Genomic DNA, 26,045 nt, shown 5'->3' with positions numbered 1-26,045 from the left:
AAAAAGGAATAAGAAATAGAAATGTAGTAGTAGAAGAAAAAAAAAAAATATTCCATTTACCGGAGTCTCGAACCCACGAACATTACAATATGAACCTGCGCGGCGTAACGCTCGCAGCTACGACAGCTTCCGTTAAGAAATCGAATGTTTTACGTATATCTAGTGACGTTTAAAGTCATTTCTTATAAAATGTATAAAAGTCTCGTTCAAAGAGCGCTCATCCTGATCGCGACCTTTCCCTTGTTAGAATCGTAACACACGAATAGTGGTCCACGGCACCGGAGAACGTCTCACCATAGGATGCGTAAGAGTCTGATCGTATGTCGGCGGCGGCGGTCCTTGCGCTGCGTACAGTTGTGGTTGATTAGGAAACACTCCGTACGGTGTGGCACCTGAAACTATTGGTAGAGTTCGCATGCAATCGGATCATTAGAACCTCATCGAAATGACGCGGGATCGAAACACAGAGATGATTCTCTTACGTGCACCACCGTAGGTAGCAGGCTGTGTCGGCGCAGGGACAAAACCTGTTGGTGGATGAGGTGTCACCGGGTATGCTGTAACACATGCAATGGAAAATGCAGGTCCGTTCATTTTGTTGGCCGTAGGATCGATCTAAGCCAACGGTACGTGGTACCACTGCCAAAAAGGACAAGGGACGACGCGTTTCAGAAGATCCGTAGAGAACGTCGTAACGCCGTTTCATCCTTCGTCTACCGGCGCCGATACATTCCGTCGGCTTCGATTCCCCGCTCCCTAAGGATCCGTCTGACTCGCGACGTCAGCATCGAGAGATTTTCGACGCCGTGTTTTCCTAACCGTTATTACGTCGTATCGATTATCGCGAATCCATCGTACGAGAATTTCTTTCGTCTCGCGAAATGTACAAATACGTAAACAGAGTCATCGGCAAGCGTCGAACACATCTCGATTACGAAAGTGGTACTCCCACACCCAAGTATATCTTACACATGACATACACCGTTTTTATCAAGGTACTATTCAAAGCTCAAACAATGTTAGTCACTAAATAATGGTGAAAAGAAATAACCGAAAAAAAACGGTATTGTTGCCTTCTTGTTACCTTTCGAGTTTATCGCTGCTCAACGTGACGGTTTCATCGGTAAAAGATATATATGTATATATATATATAGGCGTGAAAAGATATATATATACAGGCGTGAATATATCGCAATTGGGAAGAACAGTGTCCGTGAGAAATTTACAACCGCGGCCTCGCGTAAACTGCGCTGGTACAAGACAGGCTTTGGTTTTATTTCTTTTTAATTTTTTTATTTTTATATATATATATAGTATATATAGTAAAAATAAAACATTTACGACTCTTTCGAAAATCCATAATTCACAGAGATTTCTTTCTTTGCTCTTGAACGGAAATCGTTACGCAACGAATGAAACGCGTCGAGTCAAGAAACGCGTCGAGTCAAGAGACGCGTCGAGTCACGAAACGCGTCGAAACCTCGAGGATTCTCGATAGAAGCGTAGTTGAAAAGCGAGACACTTGAGAATAGCTTAGCAAACTATTACTTTCGGTATCTTAACCGTGAATAAATAAACAACAGCACGTGTGTGTATGTGTGTACATACATATAAATATATATATGTATATGTGTGTGTGCGCGCGTGTGTATATGTGTGTGTGTGTATGTTTTGGAATTTAACATGAAGCAATCTGTGGTACATCTTGTCACTAGTTTTAAGTGAAAGAACAAAGTCACGGGCAACGTCTTCGAGAGAACGAAAAGCAACGATGTGAAAAGTTCCCGTCGAACAAATATATATATATATATAAAAAAAAAGAAAAAGAAAAGCATGGAAAAACACGAAACGGATAAGCTCGTCGAGAATTCTTTTCACCTTTTTAGAACGTAAATACACACGAAAAGTCTTACAAACAAGTCTAACGATACAGCCACTACGAGTAATGTAATAATATCGTATGTAAATGTTTCGACAGTAAAACGGAATCGTCGGGAAGTCAGCCGAGAATCGAGAAAGTAAACAAAGAATTGTGAAGAAAAGAAAAAAACAAAAAAAAAAGGAAAGAAGAAGAAGAAGAAGAAGAGTAATAATAAATAAAAAGAAAAAGAAACAGCGAAAACAATAAGATCAAGAAAAAACAGAGAAACTATTCTCAAATGAAGACTCGCGTTAGATCGATCTACGTTTACTTCTAAAACTAAGATATAATAAGAAACCGATCTCAAAGCAAATAGCGTTACGCAATCAAAGGTAAAAGCCAAATACATTCGTCTAAACGGGTCGAACCTTACGAGACCCGTCAACCACCGTCGTGAATTACGAAGGAGAATCGTAGCCGAACGATTCGCGCAAATTTGTACGTCGCGTGAGCAAATGTAGCCGAGAAACAACGAGATTTCACGGCGATCGAACGTCCGCGAAACCATTTACTCGCGACACAACGCGTCGAAAGTAAACAAAGGCTGCAGCAACTTCAACGAACTGTACAGGAAGCGAACCGGCGTCTGAGCGTGGTTGCGAGTCGTTCGGGTTCGACCGGATCGGAAAATAAGAAACGACCGAAAACAGAGCTAAAATAAAGCCAGGGGGTAAGAAGGGGTGAACGGGGGTTTGTTCGAAAAAGTGACGTTAAAAACAAGCCCAATAATCAAGGTCCGATCAAAGTCAGACACACTTTTGATAACACTGTCCAACAACGATATTTTTTCCGCGATATCCGCTAGGTGACTCTCGTAGGGTTCCTCGTCCTAAATGCGAATCTGAAAGTTAAATTGCTCCATCACCCTTTAGTTTTCGAGAAATACGAGATTTTGTAAAAATTGTCGATTTTTAGAGAAAACGTAATACTACTTGAAAACTACGAACGCTAGAAAGTTCTGTTTAGTCTTAAACGATAGAGGAGTGTTTTCTGAATATGAAGACATATTCCTTTGGAATTATCTGCTCTTTTGGATGCCTGTAAATGAACAGCGAATTTCGCGATAACATAGTGCAAAATCGACCTATGTGAATAACTTTTCATAAAAATACAAGAGTATCTCGTGAAAAGTACTCGCGTCGGCAACTTTTTGAACATCGGTGTACATTTACAGCCGTTCAAAAGAGCAGATAATTCTAAAGGAATATGCCCTCGTATTTAGAAAACGCTACCTCTGTCGTTTAAGACTAAATAGAACTTTCTAGCGTTCGTAGTTTTCAAGTAGTGTTACGTTTTCTCTAAAAATCGACCGTATTTACAAAATCGCGAATTTCTCGAAAACTAAAGGGCGATGGAGCAATTTCACTTACGGATTCGTATTTAGGACCCCTAGGGAACCCTAGAGGAACCCTGCGAGAATCACCTAGTGGATATCGCGGAATTGAAAAAAGGTTTAAATTTGTCGTTCGTTTCGGGCCGGTGAATATGTGTAATTTATACAATGAGTACGGTGGTACGATGAAAGAAAAAAAAAAAAAAAGAAAGAAGAAGAAGAAGAAGAAGAAAGAAAAATAAACAAATAAATAAAAGAAAGTAGATATACACTTGTATATCTACTTTTCATATACATATATACGTATGCATATGTATGCAGCATCATACATACATATATATATTTATATATCTATATATATCTATATATATATATATACATATACATATGTTTATGTATATCAAGTTCCACACATTCAAAAAGTTGTGACAAGATTCAGCAAACCACAAATTTCTGCAAATATCCATAAATAAAGGTCAAACATGATTAAAAGTTCTTCGTAATTGCGTAATATATATCATTAATTGGGCGCTGCTCGCGCAAACCTTGCCCACGAGGCGAAACTTTCTTCCGTCGTTAGCCTCGATTCGATCTCTCGTTCTCGCCGGCAATCGCGAGAACGCCCAATTTCTTTTTTAGTAGACTAAATTACGGCCCCGGGCCGTCGCCATTCGCCATACGCAAAAAGTTCCCGTCCGAAACGCAACCCCGTTCGCGAAAAAAACGATCGCTCGCGATGAAACCACCGAGACTTAGCGAGACCGTATTTTTTTTTCTTTTTTTCCCCGTTAGAAGAGATCGAGAGGATCCGTCGACTCGGCCGTATTCGCGAAATACCGCGGGAGCCGATCTTGCGTATGATAAAATAGCTCGTGCCCAGAACCGGTGGATGGACATGTTGTACTCTAACATAGACGTCAGCCCACACCAAATTGTCCATGATAATTGAATACTGGTCCAACGGGTGGAAACGAGCGCTCCTCGAATTACGTTATATTGCACTTGATCGTCGCGCGTGTAGGTCGACACGGTTTCCTTCGTCATCTCCGCCTCGTTGACGGCGTTTACGACGCGGATGAAAGATACAAAGGTTCGCGGTGACGCGAAAGAGGTGGCTCGGAGGCCAAACCCGTCGGATCAGTTCCCAATCGAATAATAAATTTATGTGTCAGTGCCACGGTGCAAACAATCATCGAATCCAATAACAATTGATCATAATATTAATATGCTAGTACGAGTTAACTGGCTAACTTCGAAAAGAAAAAAAAAAGGTGTCTTATTATTTTTATTCTTTTTTTTGTTCTCGATATCTTTTTTCCTTCGTGCTCGTCCTAATTTCCCTGTATCGTCAGTCTCTCCCTCTCCGCCAACCCCCGTTTTTTTTTTTCACGCAGCTCGTTGCTACGACACCCCGTCTTTCGTTCTCGTACACGCACGCATTCCTCTCGGTCTTTCTCCCTGTTCCGTTCTTAAAGCCCGATTCGTCCCAATGAGCATGTTCGACCCAGTCGCCCGTCGGAATCAGATGGTCTAACGAGGATCTCGCCCGTATTCGCGACCCATCTATTTCCGCCGGGCGACACGAAAAGTATCGTATCTCATCGACGATGCCTCGGTGGAACAGCCCTCGTGCCTCGACGATTCCCAGCGACCCGTGGACGATCGACGATCTCGTTTCGCGAGGCGAGAAAAATCCTCGGGCGACTTTATTTCATCGATAGGAAAAAAAGGGGGGGACTGCTCGGGGTATTTATAAAACGTATCCCTGAGCGAGATCGCGACGTTTTATAAGTCGGGGCGGGGGGATGGGGGGGGAGGGGGAGAGGGGATTACCATTTCCGTGGCACCGCGACTCGACCATGTTTTTACGTAATTCATTAGAAGAACTATTGGTAATCATAGAGAACAGGTACATCCTCATCGATTTCGATGATCGTTAAATATATCGTAGAAATCGACATTTCGAACAACTTCTTCCTATACGTATAACCGTCGCTCGGCCTTAGTTTCCGAGATATTTGCACTCTTTGTACGAACGAAAAAATAAATTAAGTGTATCGTGTCTATCGCATATAGTGAAATATTCAGGCAAGTTCATATTTAATCCTGTGAAAGTAATCAATGACGTTCAGTAACGACGTCGGTGTCAAACTAGTTTTTTTCTGAGTCTAAACAATCGCGTAAACAATCGACGATCGACGACTCCCGACTCACACACACGCGCTGCCACAGACGCGTAGCTACACGGAATATTCATTGTTGGTAGTAGCAATGATATTTTGCGAATATCTCGGAAACTAAGGCCGACCGACGGTTATACGTATAGGAAAAAGTTGTTCAACATGTCGATTTCTACAATATATTTAACAATCATCGAAATCGACGAGGATGTACCTGTTCTCTATAACAGTGCTCGGAATTACTCGCACATTTCGGCTCGATTCCTCAAGCACCATCTCCTGCATCCCCACTACCGCTCTAGGCTCGACGGCCGAGCCGGCGATCGTACGCGCGACGTTGTTTCTCATGGACGTGCTACAATAGATATGTCGGGTTTCACCCGCGCGAGTAAAAATTTCCTTGCGCTGTCAGTATTTTTTATTTTTACAGATAAATAAAGTTATTAATATTATGTTTAGGTTTATAAACAATAATACCTCTTGGGCGATGTGGAAAGTTATTGACAAAATCGCAATCATTATATCATATATTATTGTTTTTGTATTGTAGAAGTCTAAAAAATAAGTATGGTATGGGAGGCGCGGACACTACACTCGGCCATTCTGAATTGTGACATTCGCCCTCGAATGTCCGTTTTCTCGGGTTTCGCGTCTCAACAACAGTGCGCGCCGCGCCCTCTTTCGCGAGTGTACTCCCCTCTCTCTTTCTGGAACGTTGTTCTCTCTCGACGCCTCATTGTTGCCCGCTCCACCTCCTCCCCTCTCTCTTTCTCTCTCGGGTTTTGCGTCTCAACAGCAGTGCGCGCCGCACCCTCTTTCGCGAGTGTACTCCCCTCTCTCTTTCTCTCTCGACGCCTCATTGTTGCCCGCTCCACCGTCATTCGTTTGTCATTGTTGCTCATCGTCACTGGCCGGTCCTCTTCGGTGTAGTCGCCGCTGTAACCCCCCCCCCCCCATCTCGGACGAGCCACGATATGTAGAAGTCTAGTATACGAAAAATAAGGCACGGAGATTCGAACCCACGATCCTCGGATCCACAGTCGACCGCTTTATCTACGCGACCAATCCCGTACCCTACGTTTCGTGTTCTTATTTGACTCGTTATTGTTGGGTATAGGAGGCGCGGACACTACAATATGTATATATAAAAGGTGTTTATAAACCTAAACATAATATTAATAACTTTATTTATCTGTAAAATAAAAAAAATACTGACAGCGCAAGGAAATTTTTACTCACGCGGGTGAAACCCGACATATCTATCGTAGCACGTCCCTGAGAAACAACGTCGAGCGTACGTCGCTCGGCCGTCGAGCCTAGACCGGTAGTGGGGATGCAGGAGATGGTGCTTCAGGAATCGGGCCGAAATGTGCAAGTAATTCCGAGCACTGCTCTATAATTACCGAACTATTACGTTTACTAGTTATTCCTTTGATTAAGAGTCGCGATACTACGATATTATCATACTTTAAATATTAGGTTGTCCCAAAAGTTTCTTCCATTTCCTTAAGTAGTAGTACATACACATTTTACGTATAATGTTACATTATTAAATTGCGTACAATTCATTTTTGCTCCATTACAGTTGCGACATTAACACCTAAAAAATCAGGTTCTCTATTTATATAAACACGACCACACAAAATAACCGAATGCAAGTCACGGAAGAAACTTTTGGGACAACCTAATAAACACAACTTCCAAATTAAACGTAACGGAGTAATTACCGCCTGTGCCGCTGTTTTCGTAATAAATTATATTAAATAAAAACACGGTCGAATCGCGACGCCACGGAAATTGCAATCGTGCCAAAAAGTTCCATATCTTGAAACGGTAATTCCAAATCTCTCTGTATCGTTCGAAGCTACGATTTACAAAAATTTTTCTATATTATTCCGGATCGCAAATTTTTATTTTTAATTTTGACCACGCGTTCGAGTATTCGCGATCGATTCGCCTCGTCGATCAACGATCCAGGTCGCTGGGTCCCGCGAAATTGGAGGCACTCTCGACATTTTCGACAACACTCGACCCGCCGAGTGAAAGAATCGACGTACGGTTCCGGCCAGTTGCCCTTTTTCAAAGTAACATCCTCTCAAACGAAAGCGGCGAGGAACTGGCTCTCGTTTCTGGAATCCCTTCACTCGTCGGTCCACGGTATCGTCGAATCGCTATCTCATACTTAAGCTCACTATTAACAGTATACATGATAGATTCTGCCAAACATGCACATGCAGTTCAAAAATGCTCGAGAGATTCCTATGATCTTGCAGCGACAAGTGTACCGAACGTTCGAATCGTCCTGGTATATTTCTCTGGCCGCGACAGCTCTTCGACGAGTCGAAATTGAAACGCGGTTACGTTAATGAATTCGATGTCTCGTTCACGACAGGAATAGGAACGTCTCTATATCGATTTCAAATACTCTACGAAACTATTCGACTGGACGATTAAAGAACTACGAAATCAATACGTTCGATTCCTTCTCGACGCTTGTTTGCTTACTTCAAGATCGTTTATCGAGACAGTGATCGTTAATCCGTGCCTCGCGACTGTTTATCGTCGAAAAGAAACTGTCAACGATTCGACGGTTAAGAAGGCATCGATCGAGCTAACGTAAAGGTAGAATTATAGAAAAAGTCTATCACAACGTATTATGAGCATGCATTGTAAACGCGACGAGCGAGCAACTTTTCCAAGGAAATTTGCGACTCGGGCGTGTTTATATTATTGTTTTTTTCTCTCTGTTTTCGCTCACCACGAGTATAACGGAAGGACAAATTTCAACGAGATGTGCTCGCACGTCGCGTGTGCCACTACCGATGCATTCCAACCATGCAAACTAAAATACAAATACGTGAAAAATCATTAAACCTATGTATATACTTGCACATAAAACCGATCAGGATGCAGGCAAACGTAATTTCATACGAATTTTTCTCTCCGTATGCGTAGCGCACGGTCTACGAAACTCCCGAAACGCGCGTCGTCGGTTTCGCTATCTGTCGTTACCGACGAGGCGTGTCTCCGGTGCCGATTTCCATTGTTATTTTTCGCGTTGCGTTTATCGATGTACTTTCTTTGTTTATCTGTAGAGCCCGCAGGAACTGCTGGCGATATTACAGAGAGACACCGGGTATATTGATACCCAGGTGTCAACGTATATATCGCGTATACAGGGTGTCCCAAAAATGTTGGAGGTCCTTGAAAGGGGTGGTTCGGGAGGTGATTTGAAACAACTTTTTCCTTTGCAATAAATGTCGGATGGGGCTTCGTTAAGTAGATATTAATAAAAAAAAACCCGACCAATCAGAGCGCGCGGACATCGTTGGAGCGGCCGCGGTAGCGAAGGCTACGCGCTGAGAGGCCGCGTCAATATCCTTCGATGCACGTCGAGTCACTTTTTCGCGTACGAGAGCGGCTACCTAGCGCGTAGCCATCGCTATCGCGGCCGCTCCATCGGTATCCGCGCGCTCTGATTGGTCAGTGTTTGTCCGTTAATATCTCCTCAACGAAGCCTCGGACAACAATTTCGCTAAGGAAAAAGTTGTTTCGAATCACCCCCTGAACCACCCTTTTCAAGGACCTCCAACATTTTTGTGACACCCTGTATACGCTACTCTTTTTCCTTTACTTTTCTCTTCTCTATGTCCAATTAAACAGGTACAAGCTATAATACACTACTATCGCCGAAGGAACAAGTAAATTTTTCTTAGTATATCAACTACAAAACACGTGCAGAGCCGACCACAAGTTTCGTCTGTACCCCCATTCGTCCCGTCTTCTTTCGATTCCCCTCGTTGGTTGACCAAGTGAAACGACGGTTAACTAACCGCTTAATCGCGAGCCAATCGAGTCGTATGCCTCGTTTCTTTTGTCTTTGCTTGTTGTTTCTTTTTCTTTCTCGGTTCAACGAGAAACTTGTGGCACGAGCCGAAGCGACATGCACTATTGTTAAAAGTGAGCTACCGAGTTTCTATCCAGTAGAAGTATCATATAAATACGCTGAGCTTAGATACAGCATTCGTGTCCACCCCGCCAGGCCACCGTGTCCTCGCGTGGAAATCAGTTTTTTTTTTTTTTTTTATAGGCAACGATGCTTCACAATCTACGAATACGAACGAACCAAAGAGACGGAATTTACGAATCGAACGTACAAATCGAAATTGTCCCACGCAAAACTGAATCCGGGCGAGGCACGGTGGACATCGTTCGACAAAAAAAAAAAAAATATAGAAAAAAAACGTGGGGAAAAAAAGAGAATAAATTAAGCAATCAGCCAATACCACGGTCTCAGTACGAAATATTTGTACACCCATATCAATATCTTACGTTCATATTGATTTGGATATATAGCAGCCGACGTCTCCAATTCAAAAAGTACAAGTCTCGATCGTGTTTAAACGCATTCATCTCAAACGACTTACGAGTACCCCCGTTGGACGTTCCTAAACGATCGCCGTTCACGAGTCTTTCCGTAACACATCGCGGGTTCGCCTGAGAATCCCGCGATTTCATTCTACGCGGCAGGAAGCGTAAATCGTTCTCCGATCGTATTCGAGCGTGTACGCTTCCGTATTTCGTCGGATCGGCAGATTTTCAACGAGCGATCTCATAACACGTGGAACGAATATCGCTCGATCCTGTAACACTCGCCGATCGTGTGCGTTAACGTGACCGATGCAGGCCTGGAAAAACTATGAAACTTGCATTAATCTGTTAGGGGAGATTACGATATCCGTGGAGCCGCGATTCGACCATTTGTTCGATCCAATTTATTAGAAAAATAATGTCGCGAACCACGATTCTCTGTCACGTTTTAGTTTACAAATTACGTTTATTGTTAGTACGACCGTTATCGTACCTTTAACCGTTTACGACCCTGGAATTACGGTTCCGGCCATTATTTTTCTCGTAAATTGTGTTAAATGAAGAAACACGGTCGAATTCGCCGCACGGTGGAACGAAACGGCTTTCGGCGATCAAAAATCGATTTTCGTGAATTCGAAAAATGGAGAAACTGTTTTGTGTACATCGATAGAGGATGAATTGCTGTTTAATGTAGTGCAATCCGTTTTTTTCATATTTGCTTCCGTTTTGCTGTGGTGCGCATTCAAAGGCAGTTGAAATTCGTCCAAGCAAAACGCTTACGATATTGCTCCTAACTTCAATACAGGGTGTCCCAAAAATGTTGGAGGTCCTTGAAAAGGGTGGTTCAGGGGGTGATTTGAAACAACTTTTTCCTTAGCGAAATTGTTGTCCGAGGCTTCGTTGAGGAGATATTAACGGACAAACACTGACCAATCAGAGCGCGCGGATACCGATGGAGCGGCTGCGACAGCGATGGCTACGCGCTAGGTAGCCGCTCTCGTACGCGAACAAGTGACTCGACGTGCATCGAAGGATATTGACGCGGCCGCTCAGCGCGTAGCCTTCGCTACCGCGGCCGCTCCAACGATGTCCGCGCGCTCTGATTGGTCGGGTTTTTTTTTATTAATATCTACTTAACGAAGCCCCATCCGACATTTATTGCAAAGGAAAAAGTTGTTTCAAATCACCTCCCGAACCACCCCTTTCAAGGACCTCCAACATTTTTGGGACACCCTGTATACGATTCTATAAGACTTTGCTCGGAAAGACGATATTCAAATGAATTATAATGTTTACTAGATTTGTATAGATAGTATTCAATGCATAAACCATTTACGCATGGTTATAAAAAATTGACCGCACTTGTCCGAGGTTTAATTGCTATCACTGGAAAGGGTGGACCATCCTCTATCAGATTCTGAAAAGATCAGGTGCCCCTTCGTGCCCTTTTTCGAGAAATTGGCGATTGTACTAAGTAGGACTCGAACAGAAAATAGTATGTACGTTTGTACGCTTACTTCTATGATTATTAGGTACATCTTGTCATTTTTAAATTATTAAATACGTTTCTCTCATAGTTAATAACAGGTCTGAGTGGAATTTTGGTTAAATAACAATAGATATGTCAAACAAGTGAAAGATATTGAACTCGTTACACTTTATACGTGAATATTTGGACACCCTGTAGCTCAAATTGATTTATACCAATACAATTTAAGTATCATAGTATGGGGAATAAGTTCCTAAAATTTCATTAAAATATTTTCAAGAGAACCAACGTTACGGATTTTTGATCGCCGAGAGCCGTTTTGTCTCACCGTGCGCTGCGCCACGGAAATCGTAATCGTGCCGTTTGGTACATTTACTCTTTTAAAGACTTTTATTTTATATTTAAAAGTTCCTTAGCGGTATTACTATCTCGGGATGTTTTCTTTCTACGTACCATAATCTGCCAATCGGATTAACGACACGAGGAACCGGAAGTGATTGAAGAAAATTCTGAAAGCTAGCCGAGATTCGATTTTTCTTTGTTGTTTCGTTCACTTTTTGAATCGGGAGGCGCGCGGTGCGTTTATATCTTCATATATATATTTGGTGGAATATATATATATTTATATATATTTATTTGTGTGTATACGTAATATATGTTGGTATATAAACACGTAGTGAGTTAAGGTAATATATAGAGTAAGGTGAGGTTAGATACGTGGCTTAGGCTGCGCGAACGCCGGTCTCCGAAGCTCCACCTACTGACTGGGATCAAATCGTCTTTGTAATGGTCCGCTGCAAACATATTGACAGCCACAACTGTAGGCGCTATCCTTCGGTTTTTTAGCGGCTATACCGTCACGGTAATACGCTCGCAGATTTTCACCAGTATAATCCTCGATTCTCGTATTATTTCTGGTTGTTTTATCGTTAAACACAGTGTATACTGATCTACTTACAGACTAAACTTTTACACATCCCTTAAATGCTATGCTCTGTAATTATATGTCTGCCTTAGGAACAGAGCAGACTGAATTAGGAATAATCGCATAAGTGTCCGAGCTGTTAATCAAATACGACAGTGGATTACTGTAAAATGGTGTATAGTGGTTCATGCTTGTACGTCAATCGAATATTCTCATATGCACGTACGAACCTCGAAAAGTCTGTAGCAATGTTAAATTAAATTATGTACCTCGCTTGTACGAGTTGTAAAGTAACTTCTTTGTGGAATATTGCCACAAGTGTAACCGATTATTGACAATACCCGTAGCAATGTTGCACCATCCAATTTTGATACCAATGGATTCTTTTACAGTTAAATAACACGGAACACTTTCCTAGTGGATCAGCTACCGCATTATGCCAATCCATACCGGAATGTTTCAAGCGTGAAGAAGCTATAGTTTAAAATCAACGCTCTATCGCTCTTAAATCGCTCTGTATACATGTTAAAATATTAAGTTAATAAAATAATATAAGTATGATTTAACCAAGTTTTTTTTTTTTACATACACTTTGAATGTCGCATGAATAGCTGTGAATTATTCATTAATCTTTGTGTCTATGTAAATGACTTCCAGAGATCTACGTTAAAATATGAAAACATTGTACAATGTACTATATTGTTTCTTATCATAATTTTCAAATAAACTGATTTGTTAAATTTATTCAAAAAATTATTATGGCTAGATTAAAATATTGTCATCTTATAACATATACATACATACATACATACATATATCTATATATCTATATATATATATATATAGAGAGAGATATTATATATATATACATATATATATACACGTAAAAAGTTGTGCTTCTATCCTGCTTGCAATTATTATATCCGCTACAGGATGTATTACAAAAGAAACTTATACTTTCTTTGTGCTTCAAACAATGTGTTTCACATAAAATAATGTATTATCTTTTTCGATATCTAAAGTACAACTATCGATGCTTTTCCACGGTTAAATCGCGATAAAACTTTTAATTGTTACCGTAAAAATAATCACGGCGTGCAATAAACGCGAACAGCGTTCGACTGTTGGTCGCTCGATACATTTTTTTCAAGCGCACAATTCATGAATATATGCATAATGCATTGTTAAGTATGCACATTAGTCGAACCAACGAAACGTGAATTAATAAAGCGAAACTTGACATAAAACGAACGAAACTAATAATACCGCGATAAAAACTGCTACGTTCGAGGCGGTATACGACTTTTAATAAAGAGTCATCACGAAAATTATCCAGGACGAACTCTGGAAGCCATTTTGTATTTCCCACACAGAATGCGGTATTGATTTATCTGTCACTGAGCAGAAATTCAAGTTTTTTTCTCGTCGTACGAAGACGAGGAGTACGTTTATGTAACAAAGATGCGAATTTCGATCGAATTTGGATGTGCAGCATTTTTCACAGGCGTCGGATAGCATCGCTAACGTAAAAAAACTCTCCGTCGTACGAGTGACAAGTGGTATATTCTCGACTCGAAAACACGAGATACTCTTAACGTGTGTAACACATATTACTAGCCGTATTACGCGATTACGATGTATAGTTACCTTTCTTGTCGGTCATTATTGCTTAAAGTTTCACAAATTCTAGAAAAAAATACGTTATTCCTAATTAAATCACCGATTTAAGTTACAATACTGAGGAGACGAGCAACGGCTGTGACACTTGACGGACACTAGCGCCCTTTATTGAGCCTGCCCGTGCCTCTCTCGATGCTACGATCTTATTGGCTCGAAACGTTACGCGCCACCGCCCAATCAATGCAAAGCACTCGACCGCGAAAATTCGAAAAGCTTTGGTCCCGACTAACAGTTTTCAAGTAATTTTTTGAAACGAAACGAGACTTCTTTAGAAACAAATGTTTTTACACGTTACATAGCTTTCGAAACTTACGGAAACTTTACAAGATATATATATACGGGGTTGTCCTAAAAATGTTGTAACACCTTGAAAGGGGTGGTTCGGGAGGTGATTTGAAACAACGTTTTCCTTAGCGAAAACGTACTCGCGCTCTGATTGGTCAGTGTTTTCCGTTAATATCTTCTCAACGAAGCCTCGGACAACATTTTCGCTAAGGAAAAAGTTGTTTCAAATCACCCCCCGAACCACCCCTTTCAATGTGTTACAACATTTTTGGGACACCCTGTATAATTCAAAAATAGCTATAACTGCTACAAGAAATATTTAAAATCTTACTTCTTTGCAGATTTCATCGACACATTTGTTTTTACGATGATCGTATATTATAATATACAATTTTCAGTTTTCAATAATATACAATTTTCAAATTTCAATTTTCACGCAAAATGTAATTCATGAAAATATAATTTCACTGCCCGCGTTGGAAAGGCAACCAAAGAGCGATAAATTGAATCTATTTAAAAATGGTAGACAAATATTAAATTTAATGACGTATTCTGTTTATTTCCTTCCAAGTGAAGTGTTTATGAATGTATTTTATTCAATGACTCCACGTATCCAAATTGTATCACGTATAACTGAACGTTGTTTTGGTAATCAACAACGCTCAGTAGAAAGGTATTAAAAACATGATTCATTTCAATACAAGAAATTTTATCCTAAAGAACAGTTTATCTTCAATGTAAGGATATGTATATACATTTGAGAAACCGTTTCTTGTTACAGGAACCTTATCGATCATTAACCATTCAGCTTCCTAACCTCTCTAAAGTTTCACAACAAGTTTGCTGTAAGTACACAAATTGAGTAAGCATATCTGGAAAGTTTGTTATGGCACACGACAAAAAGACTGTAAGACGAAGTCGTTCGCGGGAACGTGATCGCGATCGTGAAAGAGAACGAGATCGACGTGATCGAAGGCGTTCGAGAAGCCGATCGAAGGATCGTAAAAAAGATAGGAAACGTTCGAGATCGCGAGAACGATCGAGAGAAAGGGACAGATCGCGTGAAAAAGATAGGGACAGGTCAAGAGAAAGACGGGAGTCCAAAGACAAATCAAAGGATGAGAAAAAACGAAAACCAAGTCCTATATTTGTCTTGGAAGACGAGAGTAAAAAAGACAATAAGGCAGAAGGTAAGAAAGAAGAGGAAGAAACAGAGGAGAAATCGAAAACTCTTCCAAAGAAAGAGCCGCTCAGTTTGGAAGAATTACTAGCTAAGAAAAAAGCAGAAGAGGATGCGCGTGCCAAACCAAAATTTTTAAGCAAGGAGGAACGTGCCGCTTTAGCGCTCCAAAAGCGTCAGGAAGAAGTTGACGTTATAAGAAAGCAACAGGAGGAAATGCGTAAATCTTTCTTTCACAATGAAAGCACTGGAAAGGATAGAGATTGGGATGATAGAGATAGGTATGTAAACTTAAATAACATAAATAAACGTTTATTCTGATAATAATCTATCAAAATGATGATAATATAGGCGCAGAGAAGGTCAGCGTACAAGGGAAGACGAGATCAAGGATAAGGATAAGGAAAAAGAAGTAGAAGCTATTAAAGAGCGCTACCTAGGATTGATAAAGAAGAAGCGACGAGTTAGAAGATTAAATGATAGGAAATTTGTATTTGATTGGGATACGTCGGAAGACACTTCTGTAGATTATAATAGTATTTATAAGGAAAGACATCAGGTTCAGTTCTTTGGTAGAGGAAATCTTGCTGGAATAGACATTAAAGCACAGAAACGGGATCAGAGTAAATTCTATGGAGAGCTTTTAGAAAAACGGAGAACAGAAGCAGAAAAGGAACAAGAGAAGTAGGCATTTTTTTACACTGAAAATTTACGTTATAAGTATAACATGTTTTATATCTGTATTATTTTTCTGTTACTTAGAATGAGATTAAAGAAAGTGAAACGAAAAGAAGAAAAACAAAAGTGGGATGACAGACACTGGTCGGAGAAAGCTCTTCACGAAATGACAGAGAGAGATTGGCGGATATTTAGAGAAGATTATAATATTACGATAAAAGGAGGACGTATACCCGATCCAATTAGATCTTGGAAAGAATCGGAATTTCCAAAAGAAATTCTTGATATTATCGACAAAGTGGGATATAAAGATTTAACGCCTATTCAAAGACAAGCAATCCCAATTGGACTTCAAAATCGCGATATCATTGGCGTTGCTGAAACTGGTTCTGGAAAGACGCTGGCATTCTTAATTCCACTGTTATTATGGATTACTAGCTTACCAAAAATTGAAAGATTAGAAGAAGCAGATCAGGGTCCTTACAGTATAATTTTAGCTCCGACACGGTAACGCATAATTTTAACCGGTAGTCGCTCATTCGCTTGAACAAACTAACATTTATAAAATATATTATTCCAGTGAATTAGCTCAACAAATCGAAGAAGAGACTAACAAATTTGGACAACCGTTAGGTATAAGAACAGTTGTTGTCGTAGGTGGTCTCTCGCGAGAGGAACAAGGATTCAGATTGAGAATGGGTTGCGAGGTATCAATTTCATATAGTTACGTACTGTATGTAACAAAATTTCTAGCATCATAAATAAACTGTTATTATTACAGATTGTAATAGCCACACCTGGACGATTAATAGATGTATTAGAGAATCGATATTTAGTTTTAAATCAGTGTACATATATCGTATTGGATGAAGCTGATAGAATGATAGATATGGGTTTTGAACCAGGTATGCTCTTCGATATATACTCTATACTCTTATTAAGCTAAACATTGATTTCACTAAAAACTTCTAGACGTTCAAAAAATATTGGAGTATATGCCAGTTACAAATCTAAAGCCAGATAACGAAGATGCAGAAAACGAGGAAAAACTTTTAGCTAATTACAATACAAAGAAAAAATACAGACAGGCAAGAAATATTCTGTTACGTTAAAAAAAAATCTTTTTTTCAAATAAATAATTCGCACATTTATACGTTCCTTCGTTTTTAGACTGTAATGTTTACGGCAACTATGCCACCTGCGGTAGAACGATTAGCAAGAACTTACTTACGACGACCAGCTGTCGTGTACATTGGCAGTGTAGGTAAACCAACAGAGAGAACAGAACAAATTGTTCATATTATGGGTGAAGCTGATAAACGTAAGAAACTGATGGAGATACTCAGCAGAGGAGTTGAACCACCAGTTATTATATTCGTCAATCAAAAGAAGGGTGCTGATGTTCTTGCGAGAGGTCTAGAGAAACTAGGCGTACGTTTGTTTATACTCTTGTTATCTTCTTATTACTTTAAAACTTAGGTATTCGATTACATATTCCTTCGAATTTTTTAGTATAACGCCTGCACTCTTCATGGTGGTAAAGGACAAGAACAGAGAGAGTACGCACTTGCTTCTCTCAAAAGTGGTAGTAAAGATATTTTGGTTGCCACCGATGTCGCGGGTCGTGGTATCGATATTAAGGATGTGTCTATGGTCATTAATTATGATATGGCTAAGACTATAGAAGGTATGCGGATAATACAGCTTATTAAGGCAAATTGGAAAATTATACGAATGATTACTTGTTTACAGATTACACGCATCGTATCGGTAGAACTGGTCGTGCAGGAAAAGCCGGTCTTGCTATTTCGTTCTGTACGAAGGACGACAGTCATCTATTCTATGATTTGAAGCAAACAATCCTCGCGAGTCCAATATCTACCTGTCCTCCCGAGTTATTGAACCATCCAGACGCTCAACATAAACCTGGCACAGTAGTTACAAAGAAACGGCGGGAGGAAAAAATATTCGCCTAAAAACATTTACACCTAACTATACGCATTTGACTGTAACCACTTGATGTTTTACATACAGCTAAGCATATATTTTTGTATAGTATATAAGTAGAATAGGAATATGTGTAAATACATACTATCAAAATAAATTCTTAATTGAAAAAACCCAATATTACTGTACATGTTTTAGCCTACAACTTTCTATCTCGTAATATTCTCATTTTTGTTTATTCGTTCAAAAAATTTCATGTTATAACAAAGTAACCTATTATTAAAAATTAATTATTTATATCATTTTTTTCCATGATTTTAATTTTGTGCTTCTCATTACACGTTTTACATTTGCCTTCAGTTACTAACCTGCTTTAATGACACGAAAAGTTTAACTAAACAAATTATTACAATTAAGGAACTGGAGCAGGTGGAGGTGTATAATCCCCTTCAACTTTGCATTCTTCTTCCCAATCGTCCGGTATTGTTGGTTTGAAAATGCGAACAAAATCTTCAAGGGGACAAATCGTGGTGCATCCTGGTATAGTCAGAGGGTATGGTTCATGATCAGTTGTATTTCTTAAATATACCTGTGAAAAAAGTATGAAAATAATATAAAATAAATCTTGCACGATATTTATTAACCTATCCTTAATACATAAAACACACGCTTATTTTTCACCTGAACATTCCATCCATCTTTGTTTTCGTGTAATTCGATCATAGTCATGATATTATAATGAGGTAGTTGGTTGTTCCACACATGCAAAGCATCTAACAAAGTTACGACGGTGCTATCGTGGCCTACGTACATAAACATTTTCCTTCCTTCAGGTTCTAAACTATTATCTTTCTTATCTAGCATGTCGGTGACAATCTTTTTCAGAAAAGGTCCACCCTTGAATCTCCTGAGAGTATCATTGTACGTATTAAGTTGAAAGTCATATAATGTCAACGGTAGCAATCGATCAGGATAGTAATCTTCGATCCAGTCAGGAAGAGTTAAATTCATTTGTTCCTAAAATATAAAATTTACAATGCGAATAAAGTACTTTTACGAAGCATTTAGATGTTATAAAAGGTAATGCGCACCTCTGCCATTAACGTTGCGTAAAGTGAACTGACATCATCGGGAGTCGAAATTACCATACCCGTTAAGTTCGTCAATTCTTCGTACAATTGTTTGTTATCGTTTTGAACTTTTTGAATCTCTGGTAAACTCATTATTGCGTGTCGAAGCTTGGTGTATTTCGGACAAGTATCCCAAATTAACATCAACTATAGAGATACAGCGTATAGAAATTAAGGATGATACAAATTTGAAATGAAATTAATTCATCTTATAAAACAAAATACAGACTGTATCTTCTGACCGCGGCTGATAAAATAGGGTAACAGGTTGCCATGGTAGATCAGGCTTGAACGATTGCTTTTCGTTTGGTTTCCACAAAGCTGCTGCTTCTAGCAATGCAGACATTTTTGTACGATCCACTGCGGTACATTGCAAATAAAATATGTCGGGATTATATATCGAACCCAGGAAATCGTCGTAACGATCTCTCAGAAAAAGGCCTTGATTGTACTGACTCCTTCTTCCCTCCTATACAGAAATTTCAATTTGTAGAGTCAAATCAAATAATATTAATACGTTGAAGAAAAAAGTCGAACAAAGTAGTACGTTTGTCAGTTGACCCCAACCATAAGGTTCCATCGAACTGTTCGCATAAGGGTCATTTGGGTAGGTATCCTGCGGTGCCCTTTCCCCATGTCTCATTACCTAAACATAAATTTCGATTATTTTTACAATTATTAAAAGAGAATAATAACTATCGATATAAGAAACAAATGTATCGAGCGCGTGATCATCGCGTTATCGTTGTCTCTAATACACAGATTAAGTTATAAAGTAACGCAAGACACTTACTTCCAACAAAGTGCCTTTATTGAATACACGATAACGTTAATCCAATTGCAAATACGTCTAACCGAATATAAAGACATGTCAAACTTCATATGAAAAAAATATATAATTCTTTTAATGTTAGCAAGACAAAGTCAGGCAAGATTACGAGACAAGACAAAGTCAATTCATTCTGTACTTACTATTGTTACTAATCGAAGAGTAGTGTCGCGGGCTTTCTCATCATCTTTTTCGTGATTGGTTGCGGCGTCTTCAATTGGCACAGGCGACCCTGCAAAATGAGAAAGTATGATACTTTATATGACAATTCCAAGGACATTGGTGAAATTAAATACTCGCGTCTGTTGAAACAGTCACAGCAACAGAGATCGCTGTGTTATTCTGAATTTGATCCTTCCGTCGTTATTTAGAGGTCGTGATCGCTTTTTTTCTACATTTAACAGGAGGAGAAAATCAATTACCTAACGTTAGGTAGACAACGCTCGAGAGAAGCAGGAATTTAAGAACTATCATTATCGAGAATTTGTCAAGTAGAAGTTTTTCGAGAACCGCTTTCCATTTACCAGTGAACTTGGACGAGTTGTAACACGTGCGGAACGAGCGCGTACTGAGGCCTTAAGAAGTATCACCAGATAAATTCTATGCCCCCACCATACGAGAAGCAGTATTATACAATATAATGTTACTTGTGTCAAGACTGTTATATACTCGAGTGTCCAACATTTATTCTATTGATGTTAGCGATGCTGCAAGATATATAAATGATATAACTCGCATACGCGTTCATTCTGGTCCTTCGCGTGTTGATCAATGCCTTATAGTACCTGGAAAAAAGTACGAGTTAGTAAAATATTAACAAAAATTCTTGTAATAAGTGTTAGGTGGAATCAAGATTCACAATTCGATTAAACAGATATTCTATATAATCCAATCATATTACAGTCTTCATTATTTTAATTGGACATTTTAATTGCATAAAGGAAGTGACAATTAAACAGTTATGCAACGAGTTGGTTGACTTGCAATAATTTTTGTTTTCATCCTGTACATCAAAATTTATTATCGAACTTTATGTACTAACAATGGTTTGCTCGACAGGACAGGAAAACTGGAGCAATTGCTATCGTTGAAAGTGCGCGATTGTAGAAGTCATTCAAAATATCGTTTTGACACGTTTAAAATTCATATAACCGATGACTCATCGTGCGTACTACATCGAACCGTTACAGGAAAACCGTATAACTTTCAGGAAACAAAAGGGAATAAAAAATATTCGAAACGTTACAAAACTTGTTCTTAATGAGATGCGAATATAGTTACAGCATGACAATAAGAATTAATCAAGCATTAGTCAAGCATATTAAAAGGACACGTAATAATACTTAATCGCACAAGTTATGACAATTATATAATTCCTCGTTAGTAATCGTTATTTCTTCCTTTTTCAACGTCAATTCGTAATTCGGAAGCGGAAAAGTTGTAATCAAGAAATACCAAAATTAATTTCTTCAGCTTAAATTAAATATCGACTAAATGTATCTTAATTATCGCGGTACTTTATAAATGCGAAAAACATATAGATGGAAAAACCATTCGAATCTACAAAAGAGCTTGACTACTCTCGTTTTGACGAACTTTTTTTGGAGTCAGTCTCTTGTCACTTTTTATTGTCAGGGCAACGAGAAATCAAGTCGTTCAATTGTTTTATCGAAATATCTTCCAACCATCGTTGATACAAGTTCTTACAAGTATTTACGAGTCTTGATTTCCTTTAACGCGATCCACGGGCTCTCAAGAGAAATTCCAGGAATAGACTCACGCATGTGAGTATATACGCTGAGGCAAAAACCCGTCGAAGAAGCGGATTCAGTGGAAGAACCTGAGCTCGTTTGTACGTAAACCGCTTCAGCCGTGGATCGCATAAACGAGGGTGGTCAAACGGCGGTGTCGAAGCCCCGAAAGTCCCGTCACAAGAAGCCAAAAAACGCTAGCGCCAATTCCAAGGTCTCTTTTCAATTTTCTCTATAAAAAATCTATAAAAATGCTTCGACGAGCAAAGAAACGTACTCCCGTATCTTACGCAAATCTCTCGAATAATTCTATCTTTTCGCAATATAAATCGAAGGCAAAAGCTATGGCAACTCCTTGCGGCGAGTACCGAAAAGAGATCCAGAAGTGTAACGCACAGACAGGGACACAGGCGACGAATCAACCGCCGTGTTCCATGCCAGCGATTCAGAATCAAACTAGCTCGACACCCCCAATGCGACCAAGATCTCTCTACACGGCGCATAGTTATCACGCGCAAACAGAAGAAACTAACTTTCAGGTAGTTCAAGCATTTTGAACGTTAGCTATTCGTTTCAGAAATTAACATTAATTTATCGTTTCCCTTTGAGTCGTAAAACATAATCTCCATCATGAATTTGCTATTTCCTTTTTAGCGGTACAGTGAATTTTCCAAGTACTTCGAAGCACCTCCGTCGGAACAATGGGGCGGATTAGCTAGCGCAACAGCATTCTCTAATTCAACAGCGCTTTGGCGGCACCCTCGAAACTCTAAAACTATCGCACCTTACTACGAAGAGACGTCCGTCTACGCGGAGAATTGGAGGGAACACAATACCGACGCTGCTATAGTTGCCACGCCATACGGAACAATTTCCTTGAGACTTCACAATAGGATCTGTGTCGATATGACGATTGATCGTGCGGTCAGAGTTATCAATTTCAAGGTATCTCCTTTTTTTCTGCTTTACAATGAAATTTCTTTCCCGACTCCTGTACGATCATCGACAAGACCTCTACACAGAAAAAAAAGACATCTAAATGAACGAGGCAAATGTACATTCATATTCATGAATATAAAAAAACTATTCTCGGCACTTACATGATTCTTATCTGAGTTGCATTTATCGTCAGCGTAGAATAACATCGTGCTATCGTTAAGCGGTTCTGGAGCAGCTGCGGCATTACTACACCCCAATGGAAGAATATATCAGTACGGATCGCGAGTCGAAATCTTGGCTCACGATGCTCACGGCAACAACAAGTTAGTGGCATCTGTAAACATCGTTAAAGTACTATTAACAAATATTCTCATCTTTCGTTAGATACGCGAAGATGTGGTATAAAGGTGTCAGCTTCACTTCGGAACAGTGCGCCCTTGTATATTTAGTGGATACAGCAGGAACAAGAACGACCACGGACTCGTTTTCTGATATGAGTCAGGTAGAGTAACGGAAATGTATTTTTACTAGACGTCGTTGTTTGTATTTAAACAAAATATTTAACGTGGTCGATGCTAACGTCGGAGTATCTTACTCGAAGGATACAGCTTACAGCCAGAACCTTTAGTTAGTATCAACCATGAAGAAAGTAAAAGTCTTAAATATCTTAAAATATTTCAATTTTAGGATTTCTCTCTAAGCGTTTTTTACTCTCGTTCGCGGCATGGTCCAGCATGCTTACAAGAAGCAGCAGCGGCTTTGAGCGCAGCTCAGTATTGGTTGACCAACGAAGGCGTAGAAAATTGGATCATTAATAACGTTAGAGTCTCTCAAACCCCTGATGGTCTCGTTAGGTATTTCAATTAATACTACAATTCCAAAACGTTAGACTAGCAAACTGTAAGCAGATAAAAATTTCAAATTTATTTTCCAATAGGATCGCACGGAACAGTAATAAATATCAATTACGCACGTCGCCTAGTAATGGAACGGCTTCGTTAACGACACCATTTTTACATTGCACCGCTTCCCTTGGTCAAACATCTCATCTTTTTGTGCGTCGCGGCGAACGACGAATGCATTACGACGGGACTAGTTTTATCGTACGAAACGCGGGCCACAGTGCTGGATTTGATGACAACAATCAACTAAAAGTTTACTAAGAAATCCTAACGTGAACTCATTGCCGTGAGCTTAATCAAGGTTTACGCAATTATCGCATCCAGTATATAGATTCACTTTTAACGTCGTAAAATATACATACAGCTACGTGGAAACGAAAAGTTACTCCTTTGGAACTAATCTCTGATAAAGTGACCTAACGCCCGAAAACCTACAATACATTATCCCCAGTTTTGAAGTTCAGAAATTTACTTTAATTCCACTTTAAGCATGTTCAGTAATTTAATTGTATTAACTTCATTTAGAGCCTGTGCAAAACAGCTACAATGAGATAGAGTACAACGTATTCTATAAACGGTTTCTTTAAATTTGGAACGATTGATACTTTCACTGACTTGTTCCTTATAATTATTTTGTACTCTTCCTAATAAAACTTAAATACAAACACCATCCGTCGAGTATAGTTTCTGTACAACTTATTAAAAGTAAACAAAACTAAAACGATTTATTCAATAATGCAAGATTACACTTACAGACGAAAGATGTATACTTCATTCTTTTTTTTTTTTTTTCTTTAATCTGAATCTTCTAGTAAATCGGAATCTTCGAGATCTAATATTTCCGTTTCAGACTCATTCGGATCCGTTTGAAATTCATCGTCAATTAGCGACCGTACTTTGCGTTTACAAATACCTTTCCTACAAATTAATAAAAATAATCAAAATAAGAAATGTTTTTTTTAATATGTATATACATACATTTGAGATGACTTCTTATATTCCTCTTTTGAAGTCGAAGCGCTAGAAGTCTTTTCGTTGCCGTACGCATTTTTCATCTGGTTATTTCTTTTCTGTTCTTCAAAGTCCTGAATATCGTTAATAATTTCTTCCGCGATGTCCGCTTTAAATAGATTTAAACTAACGGTTGATTTACTTTGCGATACCAATGCTTGTTTCTTTTTTTCGTAAGCTTTGCTTAATTCATCTATCTTTGACAGCATTGGATGTTTATCTGTTAAATCCTTCAGAGTTGGTAACACAGAGTATGGATTGAAGGATTGTGACTCTTTAATGCGATATTGTTTTTCTAGGCCAAACTAAAAGCAAAAAATCATTTATAAACTTCATAAGCTACCAAGTGTATTGAAAATTTTTAAACTCACCTCTTTATCAAATATACAAAAATGAAATGCATTATCTGCTATTAGTTTAGATAATACATAATTGGCATCCAAATGTTCCGCCTCTTTTATTTCTGCGTGCAACTCCATAATGCTTCGCCAATCGTCCAGTTTAACTCTAATTTTGAACAGGTCCACCGGCATTTTATAATATACTCCATACAAAAGATACAATCCTCCAACGCGTTCTTTAAAACGCGGGGGTAAAAGAAGGAATTTTTTACATACATTCAAAGCCTCCTCGCAAAATTCACACAATTCTATATACGAAGGACGCCCGCTAGAAGTGCAAAGAATATATAAATCATAAATAATAAGTTATCACGTCTTTAAAAAAGCAATCATTATTTACCACGTTCTAAAGTTCAATATACGTGGTGAAAATCCGATTGTTTGGCACAAGTATAAAAACTTACGTAAACACCAGTGAGAATTTCAACTCTTTCCAGATCTCGCAAAAAGTTTGAAATCTGATATCGTTCCCCTGTTCGAAACAAGCGATTAGTCGTTCGCAATCTTCTTTGAAACCGCTCAAAATTAGAGACTTGCTCGCTGCCATTTATATGTTTGTAAACACACAGCTATTGTTATGGTTAATAGTTGCAACGATAACGTGGTATTTTATAAAGTTATTCGTTACTTTGATCTTCGCTATGGACAAAATTTAAAGTTCGTTTGCATCCGAAAACATTTGTAATCACGAATGATCACAAATGCCAGATTAAGGAAGATTATGGTCGCATTCGATCGCACGGCGCAAAGAATTTTTCCCTTTTACAAATACAAACAAAGCTTCTCATAACCTTGTGTCTGTGTGTGACAAAGGTAAACAGGTAGTACAGGTAGAGAAAGAAAAAGAGAGAGAAGTCTAATAGGTAACCTCTGATTAAAGGTTATAACGTTTAGATAATGGGAGCTTCCAGAAGGACCACCGCTCACTGAGCGGCTTAGTGAGCGGGGTTTAGTACCAGTGGCGCCATCGGTAGGAAAATTCCCAAGTTTGTAGTAAAAATAGTACCCACCATTTCTGTAAGATGGGGCCACTAATATTTTATTTATTTAATGTGCCTGAGATCAAAAGCCTCATCTTGCACCACAAAATGAA

At 39.1% G+C, this 26,045-nt stretch overlaps 5 protein-coding genes across 10 annotated transcripts in view; 2 read left to right on the top strand and 3 right to left on the bottom strand.

Annotated features, from left to right (window-relative positions):
* Window positions 1-14,002, bottom strand: part of LOC128878765 (DAZ-associated protein 2-like) — a 19,010-nt gene extending 5,008 nt beyond the window's left edge. The window contains exons 1-4 of one of the 4 annotated variants that reach the window (XM_054127257.1): window positions 11,748-11,929; window positions 9,862-10,122; window positions 483-557; window positions 295-398 (exon numbers count right to left, since the gene is read on the bottom strand). In XM_054127257.1, coding sequence (XP_053983232.1) covers window positions 295-398; window positions 483-557; window positions 9,862-9,952 — 270 coding nt within the window. In that variant the 5' untranslated portion in view covers window positions 9,953-10,122; window positions 11,748-11,929. Of the gene's footprint in view, window positions 1-294; window positions 399-482; window positions 558-9,861; window positions 10,123-11,747; window positions 11,930-13,866 lie in introns of those variants that run through there. The other 3 variants (XM_054127256.1, XM_054127258.1, XM_054127259.1) reach the window with 3 other exon arrangements.
* A 647-nt stretch (window positions 14,003-14,649) lies between these two features.
* LOC128877814 (probable ATP-dependent RNA helicase DDX23) lies at window positions 14,650-18,117 on the top strand. Its single transcript, XM_054125368.1, has 10 exons — window positions 14,650-14,857; window positions 14,966-15,645; window positions 15,716-16,048; window positions 16,127-16,549; window positions 16,623-16,749; window positions 16,824-16,947; window positions 17,015-17,130; window positions 17,213-17,473; window positions 17,555-17,729; window positions 17,795-18,117. Exons 2-10 carry the CDS (start codon window positions 15,071-15,073, stop codon window positions 18,016-18,018), a joined length of 2,358 nt encoding a protein of 785 aa, XP_053981343.1. The 5' UTR covers window positions 14,650-14,857; window positions 14,966-15,070; the 3' UTR covers window positions 18,019-18,117.
* A 92-nt stretch (window positions 18,118-18,209) lies between these two features.
* On the bottom strand, window positions 18,210-20,614 carry LOC128877817 (lysosomal acid phosphatase-like). Of its 2 annotated transcripts, none has more exons than XM_054125373.1 (7): window positions 20,473-20,614; window positions 20,092-20,180; window positions 19,667-19,765; window positions 19,349-19,588; window positions 19,081-19,266; window positions 18,671-19,006; window positions 18,210-18,578 (listed from the first exon to the last, which is right to left on the bottom strand). In XM_054125373.1, exons 3-7 carry the CDS (start codon window positions 19,760-19,762, stop codon window positions 18,402-18,404), a joined length of 1,035 nt encoding a protein of 344 aa, XP_053981348.1. In that variant the 5' UTR covers window positions 19,763-19,765; window positions 20,092-20,180; window positions 20,473-20,614; the 3' UTR covers window positions 18,210-18,401. The 2 variants fall into 2 exon arrangements, with proteins under 2 accessions (XP_053981348.1, XP_053981347.1); XM_054125372.1 differs by having other exon boundaries at window positions 20,371-20,506.
* Window positions 20,615-24,210, top strand: LOC128877816 (uncharacterized). Of its 2 annotated transcripts, XM_054125371.1 has the most exons (8): window positions 20,615-20,749; window positions 21,008-21,913; window positions 22,035-22,238; window positions 22,354-22,644; window positions 22,837-22,961; window positions 23,023-23,140; window positions 23,326-23,492; window positions 23,576-24,210. In XM_054125371.1, the coding sequence occupies exons 3-8, from the start codon at window positions 22,044-22,046 to the stop codon at window positions 23,799-23,801; spliced, it is 1,122 nt and encodes a 373-aa protein (XP_053981346.1). In that variant the 5' UTR covers window positions 20,615-20,749; window positions 21,008-21,913; window positions 22,035-22,043; the 3' UTR covers window positions 23,802-24,210. The 2 variants fall into 2 exon arrangements, with proteins under 2 accessions (XP_053981346.1, XP_053981345.1); XM_054125370.1 differs by lacking the exons at window positions 20,615-20,749; window positions 21,008-21,913 and having other exon boundaries at window positions 21,938-22,238.
* A 26-nt stretch (window positions 24,211-24,236) lies between these two features.
* On the bottom strand, window positions 24,237-25,876 carry LOC128877820 (snRNA-activating protein complex subunit 1). The gene is made up of 4 exons (XM_054125377.1): window positions 25,357-25,876; window positions 24,923-25,220; window positions 24,519-24,856; window positions 24,237-24,458 (listed from the first exon to the last, which is right to left on the bottom strand). The coding sequence occupies exons 1-4, from the start codon at window positions 25,497-25,499 to the stop codon at window positions 24,335-24,337; spliced, it is 903 nt and encodes a 300-aa protein (XP_053981352.1). The 5' UTR covers window positions 25,500-25,876; the 3' UTR covers window positions 24,237-24,334.
* Window positions 25,877-26,045: the final 169 nt, after the last annotated feature.

Source organism: Hylaeus volcanicus, chromosome 6 (assembly GCF_026283585.1).
Source record: "Hylaeus volcanicus isolate JK05 chromosome 6, UHH_iyHylVolc1.0_haploid, whole genome shotgun sequence".
Taxonomy (NCBI): Eukaryota; Metazoa; Arthropoda; class Insecta; order Hymenoptera; family Colletidae; genus Hylaeus; species Hylaeus volcanicus.
The sequence above is the reverse complement of the archived record's forward strand: the minus strand, read 5'-3'. Positions and strand labels throughout refer to the sequence as shown.